Source organism: Paroedura picta, chromosome 3 (assembly GCF_049243985.1).
Source record: "Paroedura picta isolate Pp20150507F chromosome 3, Ppicta_v3.0, whole genome shotgun sequence".
Classification (NCBI taxonomy): Eukaryota; Metazoa; Chordata; class Lepidosauria; order Squamata; family Gekkonidae; genus Paroedura; species Paroedura picta.
Genome location: NC_135371.1, coordinates 167,566,112 through 167,591,956, shown reverse-complemented (window position 1 = coordinate 167,591,956; position 25,845 = coordinate 167,566,112). Strand labels below are relative to the sequence as shown.

Genomic DNA, 25,845 nt, shown 5'->3' with positions numbered 1-25,845 from the left:
ACTACAATTCCCAGGAGCCCCTGCCAGCGAATGCTGGCAGGGGCTCCTGGGAATTGTAGTCCATGGACATCTGGAGGGCCGCAGTTTGGCTACCTCTGGTCTAAACATTTATTAAAACATTAATGATGTCCCATCAATTTGGGAAACCCTTCCAGGGCCGTCAAGAAACAAAGTAGTTTGTGCTTTCCGGAAGGATTTGAAATGCAAAGCAAAAGCTTGAATTAAGTCAAGGAAAACAAATGATTTATTTTGCCAGTAACAGCAGTTGTAGAGGGGGAAACACGCCAGCTGTAGATGCAGCTACAGCCTCCACATGTTCCCTTTCAAATGTCACAAGGAGCTTGCTTTGGCAAAACTGGGGAGCGTGACTGTGCATTCGGCTGTCAATGCGCATTCATCAACGTGGTGAAGTCTCCGAGGAAGCTTGCATCTCCCGCGGAATTGTATAGGCAGGATCGTGTATCCTCTGTGCTAAAAAAGGAAGGAGCTTTGCACCAGGGTGATTCAGCACTAGGAACAGAATAGCTGAAATCTCCATAAATTATGCAGAGTATAAGAAGTGTGTGTGAATACTTACTTGGCATAATTTTGTGACTTTTGCGAGGCTCGGGAAAGTGCCTTTCTTATCAAGCTTTTTTTTATCAAGCTTTAATTTTTTTTACTTGGAAACATAGAATCCTAGAGTTGGGAGAGGCCATCTAAACCTACCCCCCTGCTCGATTCAAGATCAGCCTCAAGCATCCAGGAGAAGCATCTGTCCAGCTGCTGCTTAGAATCAGAATCACAGAGTTGGGAGAGGCCATCTAGTCCCACCCTCTGCTCAGTGCAGGATCAGCCTCAAGCATCCAGGAGAAGTCTCTGTCCAGCCACTGCTTAGAATCATAGAGTTTGGAGGGACCAGACAGGCCATCCAGTCTCACCCCCTGCTCAATGCAGGATCAACCTAGAGCAGTGGTCCCCAACCTTTTTATCACCGGGGACCAGTCAACGCTTGAAAATTTTACTGAGGCCCGGGGGGGGGGGTAGTCCTTTGCCGAGGGACATCACTGCTGCTACCTGAACCCCTGCTCCACTTGCTTTTCCACCAGCGTCCCTGACTTCCTGCTGCCCACTGAGGGGTGCTGCCAGCAGCAGCTGCGCAGTGCCATGACGAGGGGGAGCCCCGGCGATGGTGGCTGCTGGAGAGCACCAAAGGTGAGCTGGTGGCAGAGTGGCAGGGCAGCTGCTGTGGCAGCAGCTGGGAAGGAGGACCAGGAGGAGCCACAGCCTGGTACCAACTGATCTATGGACCGGTCCTGGTCCCCGGACCAGGAGTTGGGGACCACTGGCCTGGAGCATCCTGGGGAAGTCTCTGTCCAGCCACTGCTTAGAATCATAGAACCATAGAGTTGGAAGGGGCCAGACAGGCCATCTAGTCCCACCCCCTGCTCAATGCAGGATCAGCCTCAAGCATCCAGGAGAAGTCTCTGTCCAGCCACTGCTTAGAATCATAGAATCATAGAGTTGGAAGGGGCCAGACAGGCCATCTAGCCCCACCCCCTGCTCAGTGCAGGATCAGCCTGAAGCATCCAGGATAAGCATCTGCCCAGCCACCGCTTAAAGACAACCAGTGCGGGGAAACTGCGGAGCTACTCTGATTCCTGAGATTTCACCGGACCTCTAACTTATTTTCAGTCGCGTCTTTGCAAACCTAAAGGCCTACCGATTCGCATTTCCAAGCCTGCGGAATAATTTGACGCCTCTGTTTTCATTCCAGCCCATTTGTGGAACACGCACAGCCCTGCTTATGGAATCACTTCTGACACCGTCTTAATTTTGATGCCTTATGCAATGTCACGTTGACGGCGGTTCGAAAAAAGCCGTTCTGCCCTCAAATTGTCTCCTAAACGAAGAGTGCGTCGAGGCGCATGCTGCTCCGTATGTCACGTTAATCTTCTAATCTATAAGAAACGTTGCTTCCCCCCCAGTCTTTGCACGTGATGGCGTGTGGGAGCAGGATGGCCCTGTGTTAGGACTTTTTTTTTTGCCACTCCAGCTCTGTGACGTTCCGAAACGGTTTGTCAGGGCCACTGACCTCACCTCTCAGCTTTCCTTACAGGCGTAGATTGCCGCTTCACAGAATTGGCTCGAGAACAAAATGTGTACATTGTCACCAGGCGCGTGCGTGCATGTGTGTGTGTGTACAAGGAAGCTAGGCATTATTGTGGCAGCGATTATGCTTCCAAACAGACCCTGCGTCTCAGAACAAGACACATCGCTTGTCGTCCCCCCCCCCCAAAAAAAAACTTCAGTGTTTATGTTTGAACAATGCACATTTTCTGCTCGCAGCAAACCAAGTGGAGAACTCCGTATGCTTTCTGTCCAAGGCTCGTTGCTGAACAGAAGGACATGCATTTGAGAGTCCACATCCACATAGGCTTCAGTTCTTTCCTGTCACCCTAAGCCAGCCTTTCTTAGCTATTTTTCCCATTGAGAAACCTCTGAAACATTCTTCAGGCCTCGAAAAACCCTACAATTGGCGTGAAGTGGGAATGTTCAGCCTGGAGAAAAGGAAGTTGAGAGGGGACATGATAGCCCTCTTTATTTGAAAGGTTGTCATTTGGAGGAGGGCAGGATGCTGTTCCCATTGGCTGCAGAGGAGAGGACACACAGTAATGGGTTTAAACTACAAGTACAACAATATAGGCTAGATATCAGGAAAAAGATTTTCACAGTCAGAGTAGTTCAGCAGTGGAATAGGCTGCCTAAGGAGGTGGTGAGCTCCCCCTCACTGGCAGTCTTCAAGCAAAGGTTGGATACACACTTTTCTTGGATGCTTTAGGATGCTTTGGGCTGATCCTGCGTTGAGCAGGGGGTTGGATTAGATGGCCTGTATGGCCCCTTCCAACTCTGTGATTCTATGATTCTATGACTGTGCAGAATAGGGTTGGGAAGCAGAGCTGTGTGCATGCTCACATGAGGCTCCTCCCCTTCCCACCCCCTCCAAGTCCATCCTTGGCCATTTTGGGAGGAGGGGGCAGGCTGACATGACCATATATGTTCATATCACTCTACAAATGTTTAACATATGTTAAAAACACCTTTAAAATTAATTAGCTCCCACCCATTCAGGAAACCTTCCAGGGCCATCAAGAAACCCCAGGGTTTCTCAAAACCCTGGTGGAGAAAGCCTGCCCTAAGCTCTTCTCTCTTGACCTTCCGTTCCCCATCTTTGTCATGAAAGATCTTACTTGGGAATAATTAGATTTGAGTCCAGTAGCACCTTGGAGACCGAGAAGACTTCAGAGTATGAGTTTTCGAGACAGACACCTCTGAGGGAGGTGAGGCTGAGAGAGCCCTGATATTACTGAAGAAGAATAGTTGGTTCTTATATGTATGTATATATGTATGTATTTTTTTATTTATTTATTACTTGAATTTATATACCGCCATTCCCGTTTGGGCTCACGGCGGTTTCCACAATAAAAGAGTAAAAATACAATAAACCCCGTAAAATACCCTGATTACATTCTTAAAATTTTTAAACTTAAAGATGGTGGCACTTTTCTCTACCCGAAGGAGTCTCAAAGGGGCTCACAATCGCCTTTCCTTTCCTCTCCCCACAACAGACACCTGTGAGGGAGGTGAGGCTGAGAGAGCCCTGATATTACTGAAGAAGAAGAGTTGGTTCTTATATGCCGCTTTTCTCTACCCGAAAGAGTCTCAAAGGGGCTTGCATTCACCTTCCCTTTCCTCTCCCCACAACAGACACCCTGTGAGGGAGGTGAGGCTGAGAGAGCTCTGACATTACTGCTCAGTCAAAACAACTTTATCAGAGCTGTGGCGAGCCCAAGGTCACCCAGCTGGTTGCCTGATACGGGAGGCACTATTTCCTGGATCAGACGTCTTTTTCCGAAATCCGAAAGAACCACGGGAAAGGCGGAGGTGGTGGCCGTTTGGAAGGGCTAGACTAGAGCACGACTCTCTCGGGTCCTGACCCACACGGAGACAGAAGACCAAGTGTTATTTGCTTTCGGATAGCAGGAAATCCGGAGTTGTCCTCTTAAGATGTTAGCCCTGTCCAAAAGGCGATGCATACCAATACTTCATTTCAGGAAAACCTTATCACAGCCCTCGATAACTATTGTCTGAGCATCTTCGAAGCTGGATGGGGTTTAAATTCTGCCAACGGGGATTGGGGGCATGCAATCACAAACCACATCAGAGCATCCCCTCTTTCTGTTATACTGAGCAAACTTGCTTATCTGGCGGTCATTAAAAGTTTCATGCGAACGCAGAACACGCAGCTGCTTATCTCTCCCCTCCTGTCCCAGAGCCTCATCTTCAATTAGACGCTCCGATAACCGGCTTTTTCTCTCTGCGCTATCTTTTTTTTCCAGGTAGCAGGCCGAATAAATGAAAAGTAGCCGCGAGGCTCCGCTAGGGAAGGTCTCCATCATCTGATAAGGTTCTGGAGAGAGACATTTTAATCTCCTTTCGTATGAGATCCAGATGTAATTCTTACATCCAAGAGATGTTTAGAATGGATTGAAGTACCGGCTTGATAGCCCCGGAGACGGAAGCCCTTCGGCTATCTGATAATTTTTTCTCTCTCCCCCCCCCCCCCTGGTTAGACGAATCTCGTGTGTCACCTTAAGGACAGAGAGAAAGATGTGATTAAAACTTATTTTATGTAACGATCCTGCCGCGACGATGATAAAAGCTTGTCGGGAACTTGTTCGTGCATCACTCTTATTATCATTGTATTTTTTTAAAAAACCCTCCCCAAGTATGAAATGCCAGGATCAGAAACGGGAAGGGGGGGGATCTATTTTCCGTCAACACCTCCATCTGTCCTTGATAAACACCATTTGCCATAAAGGTCGCAGGAGCCCGCATATAATTATTTCAAATCGGCCGCATGTGCTTTGGCTCGATAAAGGGAGGAAACAGAGATTGATACGGTTGGCTCGGTGAGAGCAGGCCGTCATTATCCTCCTAAAAACGATCAGGTGAAATTATAACCAGCAAACCCCTGCAAAAATAAATCCTTAACCATTAGTGGCTCTAATAATTCGGCAGAGCCCCTGTGGGAGGAGCGGTGTCCGAGACCCACATCTAGACACCGCTTCTGCCTGCAAGGGCCAATCCGAGCTGGACGCACCCGGATTGGGCCAGGCGCACCCGCGGCCTCACACCCAAATGTTCCTTCGGCACCCTTCCCAGCCTGCTGCTCAACATGGGTTGTATGGCAGGCCGGCTGGCTGGCTGGCTGGCTGCGGGGACATTGCCCACGCTGCCACCAGCACACAAAGGTAGGGTGACAGCGCCACCCTCGGGGGGGGGGGCCCACCGCTAGCACCCGTTGCATTCCTAGGTGCAGCGGGCTTTCAGGGGAGTAAATAAATAAAACCACTAAAGGATGCATTTTGCATGAGTGCCCACGTTAGCCTCAATCAAACAGCTGAGGCTCATTGAATTTCTGTGAACAGACGTAGCGTACCTGATGAACATAATTATAGGCCAGAATTGTTTAAATAGAGCTCTTGGGAAGCATCATTTCTGACAGGCGTATCATCGCTGCCTTTCATGTGTATATATAATTTGTTGTTTAGAGATTTTTAACTCTGTTGCCACTGCAATCCAAAAAAACTGTGTGGTGAGCCTGGGGAGGTATTTGAGAGGCTTTATGAGCATACATTGGCTTTGGGTGCCTTTCAGCTAGGTTTGTCAACAGCCTGGTCTCCTGGGGCGACTCGGGATTTTACTGCAGGTGACCAAGTAGGGAGGCTTTTCTACCTGCCAGCCCCCTTTTGGGGGGATCTAGGTCACCATAAAAGACTAATTGGTAGGTGCGTGGACTAGCTACTGGTGGATTCATTTGCAAGGTTGTGTTTGTTTTTGCTGACAACTCACAGTTAACAGATGGGCAGTTTTGTAGGGTTTTTAAGGCAAGGGGCATTCAGAGGTGCTTTGCCGATACTCGCCTTTGACTTTGAGATTCCTTGATCAGTGAGGTATTTCTGAAGGGCAAATGGCCACCTTCTAAATGCTACCATTGAGTCAGCAGCACTTAGCAGTTCCCTTAATTTGAACATGTGGGCACCTTTCAAATTATGACACAGTGAGCTGCCACAAAATGGCCGCCGCAAGAGGCGGAGCCAGCTGCAAAATGGCCGCTGCAGCTTCCCTTTACACAGTGAAAATTTTCCTGCAGTGTTGGCAGCTGTTGCTTCTACAAAGGTTCTAAAAATCCGCATGACTACTGAAATTCTCCACTGACCAATCAAAAGCCTTAATGGGCAAAACCACACCTGGCCCTGCCTACTTCCTAAAAACACAAGGGAAGGGCCTGGGGGGTGCCATGGCCACCACGTTGGGGACCCCTGCCATAAGAGATGCTTTTTTGTTATGGCTGTGATTCCGATGGAAAGGAGATGAGAGTCCCTGATGATCCTTGGAATAGGAAGAAGCATGGCTAGCCATTGCGCTGGAGCTGTGGACAGCAGCTACGACCATGCACTTTATTTATTTATTTTGTTTACCAGACACCGTCTTCGAGAGTGAGGACTCATTAGCCAAAGTTCAGCGGGTCACTGGTAACCGCAGGAAGGAATCAATACACCAAGCGACGGTTCTAATGAGCAGTCTGCCCCCGGATTTCATGCAGTTCTCAGCAAGATTCTCGTGCCAGTGGAAGATCATTGGAGTGACCTTTGCCTTGAACTGCTGAGGCACCAATGTCTCCGCTCCAGTCTGGTTCCTGGTTCCTTTTCCAGCTCGGCATGTCTGTTTGCAGCTCCCTCTCTGTAGGATTGGGTAGTTTTGCAATTTTGTCTCGTAAATGGAGACGTGCTCGTAAATACCGCAAAGCCATCATGGTGCAGTGGTGAAAGTTCGGGCTAGGATCTGGGAAACCTGCCTGCCGTGGAAGCTCCCAGGGTGGCTTAGGGTCGGTCACACACTCTGAGCCTAACCGACCTCGCAGGATTGTTGTGAGGATGAAACTGAGGAAAGGAGAAAAAAGCTTTGGGCCCCCATTAGGGAGAAAGGTGGGATGTAAACAAATAAATGCGTCAGATATTATAACCAGTCTTTTTCCTCCGGTGTATTTCTTCTGCTACAATAAAACAACCCCCCCAATTTTTCAACAAGAGGGTGGAACATGCTGTGTAGAGGTGTCCAAGTCTTTTTTAAAAAATTACACACTCATAGCGGCACAATTGAGCCCAGCAAGCACCTTCCGTTTGAATCAGTGGTTCTCAACTTTCCTAATGCCGCAACCCTTTAATACAGTTCCTCATGTTGTGGTGACCCCCAACCCTAAAATTAGGCAGGTGTTCTTTCACAGAAATTAAACCAAAACTGACCAATGGCGTGACAATCCATTGTTCATGATTGTCTATAAATTGACTTTCTTCCAGGGTTTCTCGGTTCACTTCTGCCTCTTGTCCCACCATGCCGATCTCGCTCTTTTCCACTGCTCCGGACAAACGCTCTATCTCGATCTACCCCGCAAGGCTGTTGTGTGGATGGCAGCCCGACCCCCGGCCGAGCTGCTCGCCCTGCCATGACCCCCGTAAAAGGGTCGTTCGATCCCCAAAGTTGTCCCGACCCCCAGGCTGAGAACCACTGGTTTAAATCCTCGTGGATTGGTGTTTTGCACATGCATTTTAGCGCTAGTTTGTTGAATGGAAGGGAACCAAAAGGAACAGGGTCCACAATTAAACAGCATCCGGTATAAACCTGTTTTCAGATTAATTCTTCATCAGAATCTATTGCAGTGTCAGCGTCCAGGAGCTTATTGGGGGAAACATCCTTCTTCCAAATTGCTCAGATGTTCCTCTGGCGGGCCAACTACAGGGAATAAATGCCAAGGCCTTCCCCTGACGCTGTTTCATGGATTCAGAGATTGACTGCCTTTGACGATGGAGGTTTCCCTCAGTCACCCGGGCTAATAGCCACTGAAAGTCCTATCTTCCGTGACTATCTGATTCCCTTTTGAAGCTGTCTCTTCCGATGGCCATCACTACATCCTCTGGCAGCAAATTCATCATTCAGGAGGTTCTGTGGATCCGTGGTCCCCAACCGGTCAACACTTGACAATTTTACTGAGGCCCGGGAGGGGGGGGTAGTCTTTTGCGGAGGGATTTTGCCACTGCCGCCTGAGCCCCTGCTCCACTTGCTTTCCCGCTGGTACCCCTGACTTCCTGCTACCCACTGGGGGGCGCTGCCAGCAGCAGCTGCACAGTGCCACGCGGAGGGGGAGCCCCAGCTATGGTGGCCGCCTGAGAGTTCCAAAGGTGAGCCAGTGGCAGGGCAGCCCCCAGTACCAACTGATCCACGGACCGGTATCGGTCCCAGACCGGGGGTTGGGGGCAGCTCCTGTGGATGACCCGGGCCAATCATCCTCTCTGTCAGCCTACACGTGCCTCCCACGGTGATGACAAAAATAACACAGTCACCAACCCGAAGGTCCTTGGAGAAAGGTCTGCATAAAAATGTGACCAATCTAACATAGCACAGCCCAAACCCGCATCCGTCAGTCATGCACCAAAGCCTAACCCAGGCCTGCTCTGCAGACAGAGGAAAAGGAACTGGAGTATCTAATGAACTGAGACAGAAGAATCAAATGAGAGAAGATCTAAAAATACGTGGCGCTGGCTCCGAGCTCCCCGACCGCATCCTTTAATTGCGCTCTCTTTTCCAACAGGCTACATCCAGAAGATCAAATCCGGGGAAGACTTTGAAACCCTCGCGTCGCAGTTCAGTGACTGCAGCTCGGCTAAGGCAGGAGGAGACCTGGGTGCTTTCGGAAGGGGTGAGCGAAAACGGGCTTGTTTGTTTTGCAAGGCTGAAGTTTTACTGTTCCACAAGTGTCTTGGCGTGTCTGTGTCTCTTTAAGGGAGAGGTCTGGAGCGTGAAATGTATGGAAGAGAGAGGTCACATGCTCTCTCCCCCACCCAGGAATTGTTCTTGTCCAGATGCCTTTTGGGAAGGAAAGAGCGTGAAAATGAAACCATTCTGAGGCCCTGGGGGTGGGCGGTATATAAATATAATAATAAATAAATTCTAGGTGATTAAGGAGCGGGTGGGGACGTTCACAAAATGCCTCTGCTCTGTCCTGCAGGGGGAGCAGCATTTCCCTCTAAACCAGGGGTAGTCAACCGGTGGTCCTCCAGATGTCCAAATGCTGGCAGGGGCTCATGGGAATTGTAGTCCATGGACATCTGGAGGACCACCGGTTGACTACCCCTGGTCTAAACCACCCATTCCCAACCAGGGTTACATGAAACTCCAGGGTTACTCCAGAGCCCCAGAGGTGTTATGTCAATTGGGGGAGATAAAAATGAGTGCAAAGATAAAATGAACATGTGAAGCCGCCTTACACTTCCTCAGATCACCGGCCCATCAAAGCCAGTATCGTCTAATCCAGGGGTAGCTAGACTGTGGCTCTCCAGATGTCTAAGGGCTGCAATTCCCACGAGCTCCTGCCAGCACCTTGCTTCGTGCTTTCTCTGCTTCGTGCCAAGATATTAGACTTTCTGCTATATCTCTGCAGCTGAGGCACAGCTTCCTCTGCAGTCAGCTTCCGTTGACTCACAGGCAAACCAGGAGCAAAGAGCAGAAATAATAGGGGCCGAGGCATATAGAAGAACACGCCGTGTTTGCACAAAAGGAAGACAACCCCGGATAGAATCATAGAGTTGGAAGGGGCCATACAAGCCATCTAGTCCAACCCCCTGCTCAACGCAGGATCAGCCCAAAGCATCCTAAAGCAATGTAAGATGACCACCCAAAAAATGTTATGCATGCACATAACCCCCTCCCCCTTGGTATTATTGGGCCTAACGGTAATTTGTGTGTGATTTTAAGATGACCCAACCTCTCTCTCTCTTGAAGGGGCTTCCCTAGGAAAAAAAGTATTATCACATTTGAGTAAATACTGGAGGTAACTTTGTACAAGGATTAAAACGAAGCAGCCAAAATATGTAACGCACATAGCAAGATCCACTCGGTGGAGTTTATAATAACAGTGATTGGGGAGCAGCAGTGGGAGGGCTTCTGGAGCTGTAGACCCACTGGTGGACCTCCTGATGGCCCCTGGGTTTTGGCCACTGAGTGACACAGAGTGTTGGACTGGATGGGCCATTGGCCTGATCCAACATGGCTTCTCTTATGTTCTTAAAGCCACTGGTGGACCTCCTGATGGCCCCTGGGTTTGGGCCACTGAGTGACACAGAGTGTTGGACTGGATGGGCTACTGGCTTGATCCAACATGGCTTCTCTTATGTTCTTAAAGCCACTGGTGGACCTCCTGATGGCCCCTGGGTTTGGGCCACTGAGTGACACAGAGTGTTGGACTGGATGGGCTACTGGCTTGATCCAACATAGCTTCGCTTCTGTTCTTAAAGCCACTGGTGGACCTCCTGATGGCCCCTGGGTTTGGGCCACTGTGTGACACAGAGTGTTGGACTGGATGGGCTACTGGCTTGATCCAACATGGCTTCTCTTATGTTCTTAAAGCCACTGGTGGACCTCCTGATGGCCCCTGGGTTTGGGCCACTGTGTGACACAGAGTGTTGGACTGGATGGGCTACTGGCTTGATCCAACATGGCTTCTCTTATGTTCTTAAAGCCACTGGTGGACCTCCTGATGGCCCCTGGGTTTGGGCCACTGAGTGACACAGAGTGTTGGACTGGATGGGCTACTGGCTTGATCCAACATAGCTTCGCTTCTGTTCTTAAAGCCACTGGTGGACCTCCTGATGGCCCCTGGGTTTGGGCCACTGTGTGACACAGAGAGTTGGACTGGATGGGCCATTGGCCTGGTCCAGCATGGCTTCTCTTATGTTCTTAAAGCCACTGGTGGACCTCCTGATGGCCCCTGGGTTTGGGCCACTGTGTGGCACAGTGGGTTGGAGTGGATGGACCATTGACCTGGTCCAACATGGCTTCTCTTATGTTCTTAAAGCCACTGGTGGACCTCCTGATGGCCCCTGGGTTTGGGCCACTATGAGACACAGAGAGTTAGTGGATGGGCTATTGATCTGATCCAACATGGCTTCCCCTGTGTTTTTACGTAAAGGCCCCTTTGTCAGAGAGAGATCGCTATTAGCTATCAGCAGCATCTCTCCAAGCCAAGGCACCGCTAACTTTTATTTAACTCAGACTTTTTGCCCTCATAAATCCAGAAGGGCTGTATCCCCCCCCCCCCTTTCCCTTTATTTCCATGCAGGTTTCTGTCTTGCTATCAAAAAGCAGCAATTTCTTCCTTGGTCAGTCAGATATTTCCTTTAAAAAAAAAGAAAAAGGAAAAGGATGGTAGCTGATATTGGCACTTTATGGATTGGGAAGTCATGAAATGGCCATTAATCGTGTGCAGCTGGTGCCTGGTAGTTTAGCCTCATTTACAATCTGTCTGTTGTGTTGTGATCCTTTCCGTGACTTCCCAGTGGACTTTTCAAGCAGCTGGAGTCCTTCTTGCCACTAGGTGGCAGTAGCGTCTCAGTCCCAGTTTCACTCTTCTAATATATTGTCTTCAATCTCCATCTTTCCTCTCCCATCTGATTTTTTTTGGGGGGGGGAGCTGCAAACCGTAATTTATTAGAACTACGAGTCCTGGTTACTTCTGGGGGTGAAATGGCTCGAGCGATCCCATTTATCTTCTTCAGAAATTCTCGGGTAATTGACATTTCCCGGGTTTTGGGGGGTTTTTATTGAAGGCAAGGGACGGAGATGAAAGTTGTTTCCCCCCCCCTCGTTTGGGATTAAAGATATCTCTGTTTGAGAGTAAAAAATGGCTATTGAAAAAAGCCAACCAATTTAGGAAAGGCACGAGGGGCCCGAGGAAGATGTACTTGAGATCGAGACGGTGGAGGGTGAAAGGCTTGTAAAGTCAGAGCTGATTTACGGGTGACCCCGTAGGGTTTTCATGGCAAGAGGTGATTTGCCGTTGCTCGCCTCCATGGAGTGACCCTGGATTTCCTTGGCGGTCTCCCATCCAAGCACAAACCAGGGCTGACCCTGCTTAGCTTTTGAGATTTGATAAGATCATAGAATCAAAGAGTTGGAAGGGGCCATACAGGCCATCTAGTCCAACCCCCTGCTCAACGCAGGATCAGCCCAAAGCATCCTAAAGCATCCAAGAAAAGTGTGTATCCAACCTTTGCTTGAAGACTGCCTGTGTCAGGCTAGCATGGGCCATCAAATAGATTCAAGTGGCAAGCCATCAAATAGATTCAAGTGGGGTGAAGTAGCATAACAAAATCAGAGTCCAGTAGCACCTTTAAGACCAACAAAGGCCTTGAATAAATCTTTGCTGGTCTTAAAGGTGCTACTGGACTCTGATTTTGCTGGGCCATCAAAGTTTAGGGTAAGATCATTGTTACCATTTTAACTGAGGGGGTTGGATAGAATTTAAATTTTTAACCTTGTGTTTGTGTATCCTGCGTAACCTGCCACAAGATGACTTTGCTGATAGCGGCGGGCAATAAATCCAACCACCACCACAATAATAGAAGTAGAAGAATTTGTTCTTATATGCAGCTTTTCTCTACCCGAAGGAGGCTCAAAGCGGCTTCCATTCGCCTTCCCTTTCCTCTCCCCACAACAGACACCCTGTGAAGTGGGTGAGGCTGACAGAGCCCTGATATTCCTGCTTGGTCAGAACAGCTTTATCAGTGCCGTGGTGAGCCCAAGGTCACCCAGCTGGCTGCATGTGGGGGAGCGGGGAATCAAACTCGGTTCGCCAGATTAGAAGTCCACACTCCTAACCACCGCACCAAGCTGGCTCTACCAAGCTGGTAGGGTCGCACTGTCCAAAAGAGGTAGCAAACTAACTAAACGCTCAGTCCCCATGCCGTGCTTAGCTCATCATCGATAGGATCCTATTCTGTGATTTCTGTACCGCTTAAGGCATAGGTGTCGGACTCGCTTGTTACGAGAGCCAGGTGTGACAGACGTGTTAGCGTGTGGGTGGCCGTAAAATGTAATGCAGGCACCAGAGAGATAAATTTTGTGGAGGACACGGGCAAACCTGATTAAGCAATCGATTCCAAGGAGTGAAAACAATTGATTTACTGGGGAACCCACAAAAGCTCTCCCCACCCTTCTCCCCCAGTTCTCATCCCTCCGGCATTTTGCCCAGGAGCAGTGGGGCTGGGGGGAAGGCCTGATAGCTTGTTTACGAAACCTCCAGGCAGCGCTTGGCGTTCTCCCACAACCCCTTTCCCCTCAGGAGCTGAGAACACCAGTTGCTCACTGACTGGATAGGAGTCGTAGGCAGGCTGGTTCTAGCCCACAGGCCCTAGGTTTGACACCCCCGGCTTAATGGGTCATATAAACATTCTTCTTGCGCTCCAGTTTCTTTCTGGTAGTTCTGGAGATTTCTAAAACTCCAAGGCAGCCTTTTTCAACCCTTTGACCATGGAGGTACCGCTGGAACGTTTTTCAGGCTTCAAGGTACCGGGAAGTGATGTCACCAGGCCCTCCCTCCCTGCCACGCCCCCCGGAAGCGAGAGGAGCCTGGACCGGCAATAGTTTAAATCAGGCCTTCTCAGTTTTTAAATCTGGCTTCTTGAAGGCCCTAGACGGGCTTCCTCAATGGGTAAGAGTTAATTATAATTTTATATATTTTAAAAAATTGTTACATTTTTATCGAGTGATATGGCCATATATGGTCATGTTGCCATATATGGCCTCAACCCAATGGCCATTGATGGGCCTGGAGGGGGTGGGAAGGGGAGGGGCTCCAGGTGGGCGTGTCCACAGCTCTGCTTCCCAACCATATTCTGCTCGATTGCACCATTTCTGGGGTTTTTCGAAGGCTGAAGAATGTTAAGAAGAAGTTAAAAACTTGAGAAAGGCTGTTTTAAATGGATGCCCCCCCCCCTTCCCATTTCCTCCAGGCCCATCTTTGGCCACTTTGGGAGGGAGCGGGGTCAACCCAGATCAGGGGACAATTAAAAAAATTGTAAACCTTTTTTTCGTTTTTGCTCGCATGGGTGGGAGGGCTCTCCCCAATTGCCATTGTGAAAACCTCCAGACCACAGTACCACCGAGGGCCTTCGAGGGACGATACGGTAACGTGGTTGAGAATGCCTGCCTTAATGCACTGGTTATCAAATGTCCCATTTTATTGATTGTACCGACTTGCTTTGTGCACTCCTCCTCGAGCCCTTAGTGAGAAAGGAGGATTATTAACTAATTAAATAAAGGGGAAAATGTGACCGTACCATTGTCTGAACAACCCACGTCACCTGTTTTGGGGCACTGGCTTTCCTTGACACCAAAGCAAGCGTCTTGCTCTTCGGTCCCCGCATGCACTTTTTAGTCGGCCGAACAACCAAATTCTTGGGAGTTTCTCAAAACCTTTGGACAGATCTCTCTGTTTTTCCAGAATAAGGCTTGCAGGGGAAAGGCCGGAGCCGCAGTGACTAATCTCGGGAAAGGAAGTCGAGAGCTCCCCGCCGGGGGAAGAGGCACAGATGGATTTAAAGCCTCCCGTAAAATCCATAAATTCTACCCACCCTTCTCGGGCTCGTGATGCATCTGCGACACGCAGCCCATGCAGAGCCCTCAAAGAGATTAGTATATCACCCGAATGTTCTCCCTTTAAAAAGGGAGGGGAAAAATCCTGCCAGAGATTCATCCGTCACGCTGTCTCCCGGCTTTCTGTTCGCGCCTCCTTACAGCCCTGTCTCGCGGTTCCCAGACAAGGGTCATAAACTTACACAAGATTTACTTGGTCTCTCTCGCCTGATCCGTGCTGCGGCGGGCACTTGAAGGCAGCCCGGTGCTCTGCAGAGCTGGCGCGGCACTGAGTTCGGGAAGCAGAGCGGCGCTCCCTGTCGGTTCTTTTTCCTCTCACGTCTTTTCGACTCCTGGAGCCGGAGTCTCCCGTGGAGAGGATGGCCTCCATGCACTCGTTGAGAGCCTCATTATTTTGAGCTGGCAGCGGCAGGCATTCGAACCTCTCTGAATTCAAATGCGGGCGCCATTTATTCTTTGCCCCACGGCAGCGCCCCTTGGTCCTTTCCATTTACCGAGCTTTCGATCTGGGTTCTTGGCAGCAAGCCGAGGCTTGTGGCTTCCACGGAACCACACTATCGAGTTATTGTTGGAAGCCTGGTCCGGAAAAGGGGTGCGGGAATAGGCCTCTACGGCAGGTGTGTAGACCGGATGAAGGTAGGGGGAAAGCAGACTCTGAGAAGAGAAGAGCTGATGTTGGACGAGAGTTATGTACGGCGGGACCCCAGAAATGGCTGAGAAACAGTCGAAATCTATTACAGAAGCATATATTATAGGAGAAGCAGGATTGTGTTACGTATAGTGGTTTTACTGATCTACCTGAATTGTGCTAACTGACCCAAGACAGTATATCCAAGAGGGGCGGTATATGAATTGCTAAATAAATAAATAAAATAAATATAATCCTGATAGAACAGCTGCTCTTTAACAGATACACAAGAGGTTAATAAGTGCCCAACGTATTCATGAGACACTGATATTAATTCCCCATCACTGGTAATCTTCAAGCAGTGGCGGGACAGAGGCTTCTCCTGGATGCTTGAGGCTGATCCTGCATTGAGCAGGGGGTGGGACTAGATAGCCTGTCTGGCCCCTTCCAACTCTATGATTCTATGATTCTAAGCAGTGGCTGGACAGAGACTTCTCCTGGATGCTTTAGGCTGATCCTGCATTGAGCAGGGGGTGGGACTAGATAGCCTGTCTGGCCCCTTCCAACTCTATGATTCTATGATTCTAAGCAGTGGCTGGACAGAGACTTCTCCTGGATGCTTTAGGCTGATCCTGCATTGAGCAGGGGGTGGGACTAGATAGCCTGTCTGGCCCCTTCCAACTCTATGATTCTATGATTCTAAGCAGTGGCTGGACAGAGACTTCTCCTGGATGCTTTAGGCTGATCCTGCATTGAGCAGGGGGTGGGACTAGATAGCCTGTCTGGCCCCTTCCAACTCTATGATTCTATGATTCTAAGCAGTGGCGGGACAGAGGCTTCTCCTGGATGCTTGAGGCTGATCCTGCATTGAGCAGGGGGTGGGACTAGATAGCCTGTCTGGCCCCTTCCAACTCTATGATTCTATGATTCTAAGCAGTGGCTGGACAGAGACTTCTCCTGGATGCTTTAGGCTGATCCTGCATTGAGCAGGGGGTGGGACTAGATAGCCTGTCTGGCCCCTTCCAACTCTATGATTCTATGATTCTAAGCAGTGGCTGGACAGAGACTTCTCCTGGATGCTTTAGGCTGATCCTGCATTGAGCAGGGGGTGGGACTAGATAGCCTGTCTGGCCCCTTCCAACTCTATGATTCTATGATTCTAAGCAGTGGCTGGACAGAGACTTCTCCTGGATGCTTTAGGCTGATCCTGCATTGAGCAGGGGGTGGGACTAGATAGCCTGTCTGGCCCCTTCCAACTCTATGATTCTATGATTCTAAGCAGTGGCTGGACAGAGACTTCTCCTGGATGCTTTAGGCTGATCCTGCATTGAGCAGGGGGTGGGACTAGATAGCCTGTCTGGCCCCTTCCAACTCTATGATTCTATGATTCTAAGCAGTGGCTGGACAGAGACTTCTCCTGGATGCTTTAGGCTGATCCTGCATTGAGCAGGGGTGGGACTAGATAGCCTGTCTGGCCCCTTCCAACTCTATGATTCTATGATTCTAAGCAGCGGCTGGACAGAGACTGATCCTGGATGCTTTCGGCTGTTCCTGCATTGAGCAGGGGGTGGGACTAGATGGCCTGTCTGGCCCCTCCCAACTCTATGATTCTCTGGTTCTAAGCAGCGGCTGGACAGAGACTTCTCCTGGATGCTTGAGGCTGATCCTGAATTGAGCAGTGGGTGGGACTAGATGGCCTGTCTGGCCCCTTCCAAACCCTGATTCTATGAAAGCATTTGAACACATAATAATAAAAAATTACACAAGACTGAAAACATTGCAACCAAACAGCAATTTTCAGAGAGTCTCTAACACATAACAAGGACCAAGAATGTAAACAGAATGTGAAGATTGACTGCTTCAGGGTCCCACTGGAGATCAGATTTTTTTCACGTTTCCTTTCTCTGTTGCCGGGGAGGTCTGGACAACTATCTAGAATCTAGAATATCTAGAATCATAGAATCATAGAGTTAGAAGGGGCCTCACAGGCCCAACCCCCTGCTCAACGCAGGATCAGCCCAAAGCATCCAGGAAAAGTGTGTATCCAACCTTGGCTTGAAGACTGCCAGTGAGGGGCTTAAGGGGGTTAATATCTGGTTAACTCCCCTGGAACATGTCACATAGCTGTGGTGCAAAGTTGGAGTTGTTTGCTTGCCCCAAGAGTTGTCTGCTGGGGTTTCCCATTCGGGGAAAGAAGCCCCCTCTTGTCCAGCAGTGGAGCCCACCCTGACCTTATCAATCACCGCTACTGCAGTATACTGTTGTCACGTAGAGACAGTCGAGCATGCGTGTCTGTGAACACTCCCTTATGCAAAAAACGTCCCACAGCCAGAAAGCTAGCATGGTAGGCAGACAGCTGGGTGGGAAATGTTATCCCGGATATGCTGTTTTTCTGCTGGTAGGGATCTTGTTTTCTGTGTTTAGCACTTCTTGCTAGCCTAACGTGTCCCTACAATTATTGGTTAATTGTTTATACTCATCCTTGGTAATAAGGCCTTCCTTCCATTGACTCTTTTCTTATTCCTCAAATCATTTGACAGCTGCTTATGGAGCCTCCTTGGCTTCCTTAGGCTCCTCCCGTCTTTTCTTCTCAAGGGAATTGTTTGTGATTGAGCCTTCAGTATTTCACTTTTAAGAAGCTCCCAGCCCTCTTGGACTCACATCTCTTTAAGTCTTTCTGGCCACGGGACTCTACCCAACATACCTTTGTCTGTTAAAATCAGCTTTCCCGAAGTCCAGTCTATCCGTCCGACTATGTAAAGGATTTCTCTTTCCCACATTTGAAAATTCCAAAAGCACATGGTCACTGCTACCAAGGGTGCCCACTACTTCCACCTCATCCACCAGCTCTTCCTTATTGATGAGGATCAAGTCTACAGTAGCGGAGCCCCTGGTTCCGCTCTCTACTTTCTGGGAAATGGAGCTGTCGGCAAGAGACGTTAAGAAGTTAATGGAGTTTGTAGGTTTAGCAGAGTTGGTCTTCCAACAGACATCCGAGTAATAGGAGTCACCCATGAAAAAGCCAAGCTGTGCTCAATGCATGACAACAGGATTTCCAAGTCGCCCGCAGGAATTTTTACTGTTGAGAAACCACCACACCCCTCTTCAGGTGGAGAGGAACCTCTGAAGTGGTGCGACTGTGCGGAATATGGTTGGGAAGTATCACTGTATGCATGCCCTCCTGGGGCCCCTCACCTCGGTGCGGTGGTTGGTGTACCGAGCAGTAATATCAGGGCTCTCTCAGCCTGGCCATCTTCATAGGGTGTCTGTTGTGGGGAGGGGAAAGGGAAGGCGAATGTAAGCCGCTTTGAGACTCCTGGTATAATAAAGTGGCATATAAGAACCAACTCTACTTCCCATCCCCTCCAGGCCCATCCTTGGCCATGGTAGGGGGGCAGTTCAACCATGACCATATAAGTTGTTAGAAAAGCTAAAGCTCAATATGAACTTAATTCCTGGTGGAATGAGCTCCCAGGTGAGCTCTGGGACCTTCCAGCATTCCGCAAGGCCTGCAAAATGGAAATCTTCTGCTAGGTTGAGACTGGGGCAGTGGGGGAAGATGGATGGGGCCCCCCTTGTGTCAAGCTGCAATTTGGTTATCTTGTCTCTCCTGCATCCTCCCTCTGGAGGTAGGGAGTTGTTGGGTTGTTGGTTTATTGCGGTAGTCCCCAACCACCGGGCCTCTGCAGGGCCGCAGCGGGCCGCGCATGCGCACTTGCACCATGCACTGCTGCAAACGCGCGTGCGCGGCATTCCTGCGCATGCATGCAGGTGTGGCCAGGCCGCACATGCACATTTGCACCATGTGCAGCCACAAATGTGCATGCGCAGGAGTGCCGCGTATGCGTGTTTGCGGCCACACATGGCGCAAACGCGAATGCGCGACCCAGCTGCTCTTGTGCGACCGGGCGATCGCTCTCACCGCCGCCGCCGGTCCGCAGCCTGAAGAAGGTTGTGGGCCACGGGTTTATTGTATCTGTATTTTTTGTCCATTTTAATGGGGTATTTAAATGGGAGTTTTAACTGGACACCTGTAATCCGCCATGAGCCTGCTCAGGAATAGCGTGTTGGAAATATAATACCAATAATAATAATAATAATAATAATAATAATAATAATAATAATAATAATAATAATAATAATAATAATAATAATAATAAACGTTGAAGAAATCAAAAATATATACAAACTTAACTAACTCCCATCCATTTGGGAAACCCCTCTAGAGCCATGAAGAAACCCCAAGGTTTCATGAAACCCTGCTTAAGAAACCCTGGGCTAGGGATACCCTGGTATGGCCTGATCTGGTTTGACCTCAGAAGCAAAGCAAGATTGGTGTTTCGAAGGGAGACACACACCCCTGCCCAGAAGTTTCTGCAGGAGAAGGCAAATCACCTCTGCTCCTCACTTGGGGGCAGCCGTAAGTTGGCTGCAACTGAACAGCGTTTAACACACATACATACCTCACAACCGCCTCTCGGCTCCTCGTCCTGGTGTCCGGATGGCTTTCCAAGGAGCCCTTTACAGAGTACTCTGTACTCTGCTCTGGTTCGGCCTCACTTGGAGTCCTGTGTTCAGTTTTGGGCACCCCCAGTTGAAGAGGGATATAGACAAACTGGAACATGTCTAGAGGAGGGCAACAAAGATTGTGAGGGGGTTGGAGACCAGGTTTGGGGAGCTTGGTCTGTTTAGCCTGGAGAGGAGACGACTGAGAGGGAATCTGATAACCATCTTCAAGTATTTAAAAGGCTGCCATGGAGCAGAGTCATTCTCTTTTGCCCCGGTGGGTCGTACCAGAATCAACGGGATGAAATTAATTAAAAAGAAATTCCGTCTAAACCTCCGGAAGAAGTTCTTGACAGTTAAGAGCAGTTCCTCAGTGGAAGAGGCTTCCTCGGGAGGTGGTGGGTTCTCCATCTTTGGAGATTTTTAAACAGAGCCTGGAGAGCCATCTGATGGAGAGGCTGATTCTGTGAAGGCTCAAGGGGGTGGCAGGTGACAGTGGATGAGCGATTGGGATGTGAGTGTCCTGCACAGTGCAGGGGGTTGGACTAGATGACCCATGAGGTCCCTTCCAACTCTATGATTCTATGATTCCAGATTGGCCTTGTCCCTTGCCACTGCACTGCCTGGAGGGGGCCAGAGCGGGCCGTCTTTTGCCGCAGCGGCATTCTTAATCGCAATCTTTTTTTTACTTTCCTCCGGCAGGTCAAATGCAAAAGCCTTTTGAAGACGCCTCGTTCGCGCTGAGGACCGGGGAGATGAGCGGACCAGTATTCACGGATTCAGGGATCCACATCATACTGCGTACGGAGTGAAAAGTGCCTTCGGCGACACGGCTCGGAAAGAAAAGGGTGGTGGGAGGGGAAAAAAGGAGCAAGAGAACCTCGAACCCATCCCTCTCTACGCCTTCTCCATCCCCAAACAAACTCCACACATCTAACTTTTATTTTATTCCTATAACACCCCCTTCCCCCTCCTCCCCACCCATATCTCCACGCCTTCCTTGACACCTTGACTCTACGTTTCTTCCTTCCGCACCCCCTCGAGACGCACAGTTCGCCGAGGCCGCAAAACACAACCGAAGAGACGATCGGTAAGGCGGGATGTTTTTAAGGAAAGAATAAATCCACAGCCGTTCCAGTTTGATCTCCACGGCTCTTCCAGTTCGGGAGACACGCCTGTGCTACAGGGTCTATACTTCAATGCTCACTCTCTCTCCCCGGCCGACTTAAAATAGAGTTATTTATTACGGGCGCCCCCCCCCCCCCCGACGGCGTCAAAAGTTAGCTCTTGGAATTTTAGGTAGAATGAAAACTGCCTCCTTCCAGTGTCCCGCTTTGTTTTTTTAAGTAATAAAGCCCCCCTGCCCTTTTTTCCCCCTGCAGCCCAGCCCAGCAGATTCCCTCCCAAGTAAATGCCTGGAGATTTTCTTGCCCCTCGAACACAGAGCTGTTGACTCCTGTGACACGGGGAATCTATTACTCGTGAGGGCTTTCCCATTTGCTTCTGCTGCGGAGAGGGATACGTGGGGGGAGAGGGGGGGAGGCTGCATGCTTGTGCGAGAATCTAGTACGTGCACCAGGCTGTCCAAACTGAATTATTCCCCCTCCCCGCAAAGCGCTGGCTTCTCGTCTGCTTTCGCAGACTCTGGATTCGCCGATGCCTCTTTATTTCCTGTTTAGGCCGAGCGAAAGGGGTAACCGTCGGTCTCCTTTCCCCTCCCCTCTTCCCCACCCCGAAGGTAAAAACGGAAAACGTACCCCTGTAAAAAAATGCCCCTAGGATGAAATTGTGCATTTAACCATTCCTGTGCGTGGTGCTTGTTGTTCAAACGCCGTCCCCGAGGGAGGGCGAGTTAGCTGTAGGTTTTATTTTGGTTTGGTTCTTTTTTCCCCCCCACAGAGAGGCAGGTCACGATCCATGCGTGGTTTGGAAAAAATAAAAGAAGATAAAACGTTGTAAAGTTGCTGTTTGGTCCCCCCCTCCCCCGCCCTGTCCCCCCCCTCCCCGGTTACGCTACATTGCTTTCTGTTGACTAAAATCAATAAAATCCCCACCGTTCTTCACCATGAACTGCAAAGTAAGCTTTTGTGTATATATATATGTATAGAGAGAGTGTTCCAGTTCTCTTATGCAAGAAAAATAAAGAAAAGAACTCCTCGCCAATTAAATGTCACCAGTGTTCCGAGATTGATTTATTCTCCCCTCCTCCCCATTCTCCCCCCCCCCCCCGTCTTACCACCAGACTGTACATAGGTTTGCGCTGTTGTGTATTATTTCATCTGCGTTTTGTCCTTTCATGGAAAATGGTATAAATAGGAATCTATTTTCATTTATAGTCTGCCTTTCTCACTGGGACACGAGGTGGATTGCAAGCGCATTATAAGTACGTGGTCCCCCAGCAAACCGGTTACAAAATACGATAGTGTTGGGATGATAAGAATATTTGAAACTAATGAGCAAGAGATGCGTCGTGAAATAAAGCTATTTGGTCATCCAGCAAGCGGGTTGTGTGCCTGTGGTGTGTGTCTGTGTGTCCGTAAAGTGTTGTCGAGTCACGGCTGATTGACCCCAGTCAAGGCTTTCCAGGCAGGTGGGAAGCAGAGGTGGTCGGCCATTGCCTTCCCCTGCGGAGTCTTCCTTGGTGATCTCCCATCCAAATACCAGCCTTGTTTAGTTTCCAACTTGTGGCAACTCCAGCAAGGTGCTTTCAAGGCAAGGGAGAAGCAGAGCTGGTTGGCCATTGTCTTCCTCTGCAGAGTCTTCCTTGGTGGTCCCCCATCCAAGTACCAGTCTTGCTTAGCTTCCAACATACGGTGATCCCAGCAAGGGGCTTTCAAGGCAAGGGAGAAGCAGAGGTGGTCAGCCATTGCCTTCCTCTGCAGGGCCTTCCTTGGTGGTCCCCCATCCAAATACCAGCCTTGCTTAGCTTCCAACTTGTGGCAAATCCAGCGAGGGGCTTTCAAGGCAAGTGAGAAACAAGGGTGGATTGCCATTGCCTTCCTTGATGGCCTCACACCATCAGAGTCCTTGATGGTCTCCCACCCAAGTACCATCCAAGCTTAGTTTCCGATAACTGGCGATATCCGACCCTGCCATGCCTTCATGTTTATCCATCTGGGCAAAGTGCCACCAAGTTGCAACTGACTTAGGGTGACCCCAGCCAGGGGTTTACAAGGCAAGTGAGAAATGGAGGTGGTTTGCCATTGCTGCCTTCTGCAGAGGGTCCCTCCCTTTCCCACCCCCTCCAGGCCTGTCATTGGCCATTTTTTTTGGAGGTGGGGAGGTCCTATCCCCCAATAAATGTTTAACAATTTCCCTGGGGCCCTAGGTGGGTGTGCAGTCCACTATGCTTCTCAACCCTTGTTCTGCATGATTGCACCACGTCTGGGGTTTCTTGAAGCTTGAAGAATGTCTCATGGGTTTCTCAGTGTTAAAAAAGTTGAGAAAGTTGAGAAAGGCAGCCTGTAGGTCAAGGGTCCCCGACTTTCTGCCTGTGGGCGCATTTGGAATTGGGTGGTGAGCGCCACTTCAAAATGGCTGCCGCAGAAGGCCAAGCTGGATTGACACCCCCCCCCCTGGAGGAGAAGGAACCACACAGCACCCAAGGAAAGCCTACTTGGCCTCCAGTCTGCCAATGAGACACCCTTCCCTTTGGATAAGGGCAGCCAGTAACAAGGCCAGCCTTCCAGGGGCTCCACCCACTTACCGGAAAGCTCTATAGCAGGGGTAGTCAACCTGTGGTCCTCCAGATGTTCATGGACTACAATTCCCACGAGCCCCTGCCAGCAAATGCTGGCAGGGGCTCGTGGGAATTCTAGTCCATGAACATCTGGAGGACCACAGGTTGACTACCCCTGCTCTATAGGGACCAAAGACAGTCCTGGCAGGCACCGCATTGTGACTTGAAAAATGTTTCACCAGAGCTGGCCAAAGGGCATGCAATGTGTGTGCGTTGAAGGTCAGTTTTGAATCCAGGGCTCTAACGTTCCCTTCTGGGTGCCTTGCCTCAAAATGGCTCTCTGGCATTGTTTTCGGGAGCAGGAGACGTTCCGGGAGGAGGCATCTGCAATAACGGGACACATCCTGTTTTCGCCACAGCACGGGGGAAAGGAGAGGCATGAGCATTCGGTGGAAGTTTGTCCCCATGGCAACACATCGATGTCTTTATTTTTAAAATATGACTCCTGGCTGCAGAATGATGCGCAGGTGAAACCCGGGAATAGGAAAATTGCCGCAAATTTTGACGGCGAGGGAAAGCGAGAGGAGAAGAGGGGTGAAGGTAACCAAAAGGGGATCTCATTAAGCAGAGGCAAGCTGTCTGGTAAATTCCTCAGGTAAGGTGCGAGCGTGGCCTAAGGAGGAGCAGTGCGAGCGTGGCCTAAGGAGGAGCAGGATTTTGAGTGCATTTGAGCAGAGTTCTTCAGCTCATACAAGCCAAGTACCCAGCAGGCACTAAGTTTCCACTCAGTCAAAAGTCACATGGGTAGCACGGATTTGTCTCCAACAAGTCCTGCCAGGCCAACCAGGAGCATTTCTGCACTGGGAATTGCGTTGCCCCGGCGCCAGTGTGGGAGCACAAATCCGGGGCGGACAAGGTGCACCAGGCAAAAGGCTCCCCCGTGTGGGAGTAGGAAGAGGTGGGAGAACCTGCCCAGACTCAAAACTCCAGCCTGCAGCCCACCATGAAGCCTCCAGTGTGGAAACGGTCCTGTGTTCCTTCTTTGACTGAGCGACGGGTTTATTAGATGGCGGAAACTCAGTGGATGTTGCTTTCCTGATTGCAGTCAGGCTGTTGACAAAGTTCCCCATGATGTTCTGATGGGAGAACTGGAGGACTGCAGACTGGATTTTCGGATGGTTAAGTAGATAGGGGACTGGCTAAAAAACTGCACCCAAAGTGTGGTGTCAGTGGTGTATCATTGGATTGGAGGGAAGTGAACAGCGATGTGCCACAGGGCTCGGTACCGGGTCTGGTTCTTTTTCAACATTTTCCTCAGTTATCTGGACGAGGGGCTGGAGGGACAACTCATGACATCTGCAGATGACTCCAAATTGGGGGAGGAGCGAACACCCCACAAGATAGAGATAGAGACTGGAACATGCTGGAAAAGTGAGCAAATGAGATGCAATTCAACAAGGCGTAGTGCAGAGTTCTACATCCGGGTCATAAAAACGAGAAGCATGCATACTGGTTGGGAAAGACATTTCTGGGTAGCAGTGTGTGTGAATGAGTTTTTGGGGTGCTTCTGGACTGGAATATGAGCTGGAGTACTTTGTATCAGAATCATAGAGTTGGGAGGGGTCTCCAACAGAGAATAAGGCGAAGCAGCCATTTCCCCCGGGGAACTGGTCTCTGTCCTCTGGAGATCAGATGTAATAGCAGGAGGGCTCTAGCCAGCACCTGGAGGTTGGCAACCCTAGTTTTTTGGAATGTGGCCTGTATGGTTCCTCCACTCCCTAAACCCTGCCCTTCCACGCTCTCCAACCCCCCAAAATCTCCAGGTAGTTCTGAATCCAGAATTACTCACCCTAAGGCAATTTCTTAACTGCTAAAAGGGCTTTGGATCTCTAGGGGGATTTGGATCTCCAAATCCAGGGGGTTTGTGTGTGATTTTTTTGACCCACAGCATCTTGGCTGTGTGTCTTCCCTGCCTTGCTGAGGTTTATAGACGGCTGCAGGCTTCGGAGTGGGAATCAGGGCTAATATTAGCCATGGAACAGACGAAAAGGCATTGATTTTCTTTTCCTCTGTTTTGGAGTGCTTTTCTTCCAGGAGCAGTCAGCTTCTCAAGGGTCCCTGGGGAAGTTTCTGTCTCGCTTCTCAACGGCTCCCGCTTTGTGGAAGCCAGCAGCAAGTCCTTCACATCCAGAATCTGGCAGTCCAGCATCCCCCCCTGTGTTTAAAAAAATACCCAGACCCCTAACAGAACTCCAGCTGGGCATTAATGAGAGCACTCCGCAGTGAAATCATGCGTTCCACAGTATTTTAAGGAAATATTAGTGATTTTTATACAAAGGTAGAAAAGCAACAATAGCAATAACACAAAGAGCAGACAGAACAGACCTATTAACTGCATTACAATAATGATTTTTTTGATTTTCCTGCCAACCTGATTGTACTCTGTATATCAGATGTATCCATTTATACCAAGCTGGGTTCTTGAGATTGAAGCGAAGGT

General features: G+C 49.7%; 1 protein-coding gene across 2 annotated transcripts in view; it reads left to right on the top strand.

Moving 5' to 3' along the window:
• The window catches only part of PIN1 (peptidylprolyl cis/trans isomerase, NIMA-interacting 1), a 36,522-nt gene extending 14,683 nt beyond the window's left edge, over nt 1-21,839 (top strand). For both annotated transcript variants that reach the window (XM_077329313.1, XM_077329312.1), the window contains exons 3-4: nt 8,693-8,800; nt 20,369-21,839. In XM_077329313.1, coding sequence (XP_077185428.1) covers nt 8,693-8,800; nt 20,369-20,478 — 218 coding nt within the window. In that variant the 3' untranslated portion in view covers nt 20,479-21,839. The remainder of the gene's footprint in view (nt 1-8,692; nt 8,801-20,368) is intronic.
• Nucleotides 21,840-25,845: the final 4,006 nt, after the last annotated feature.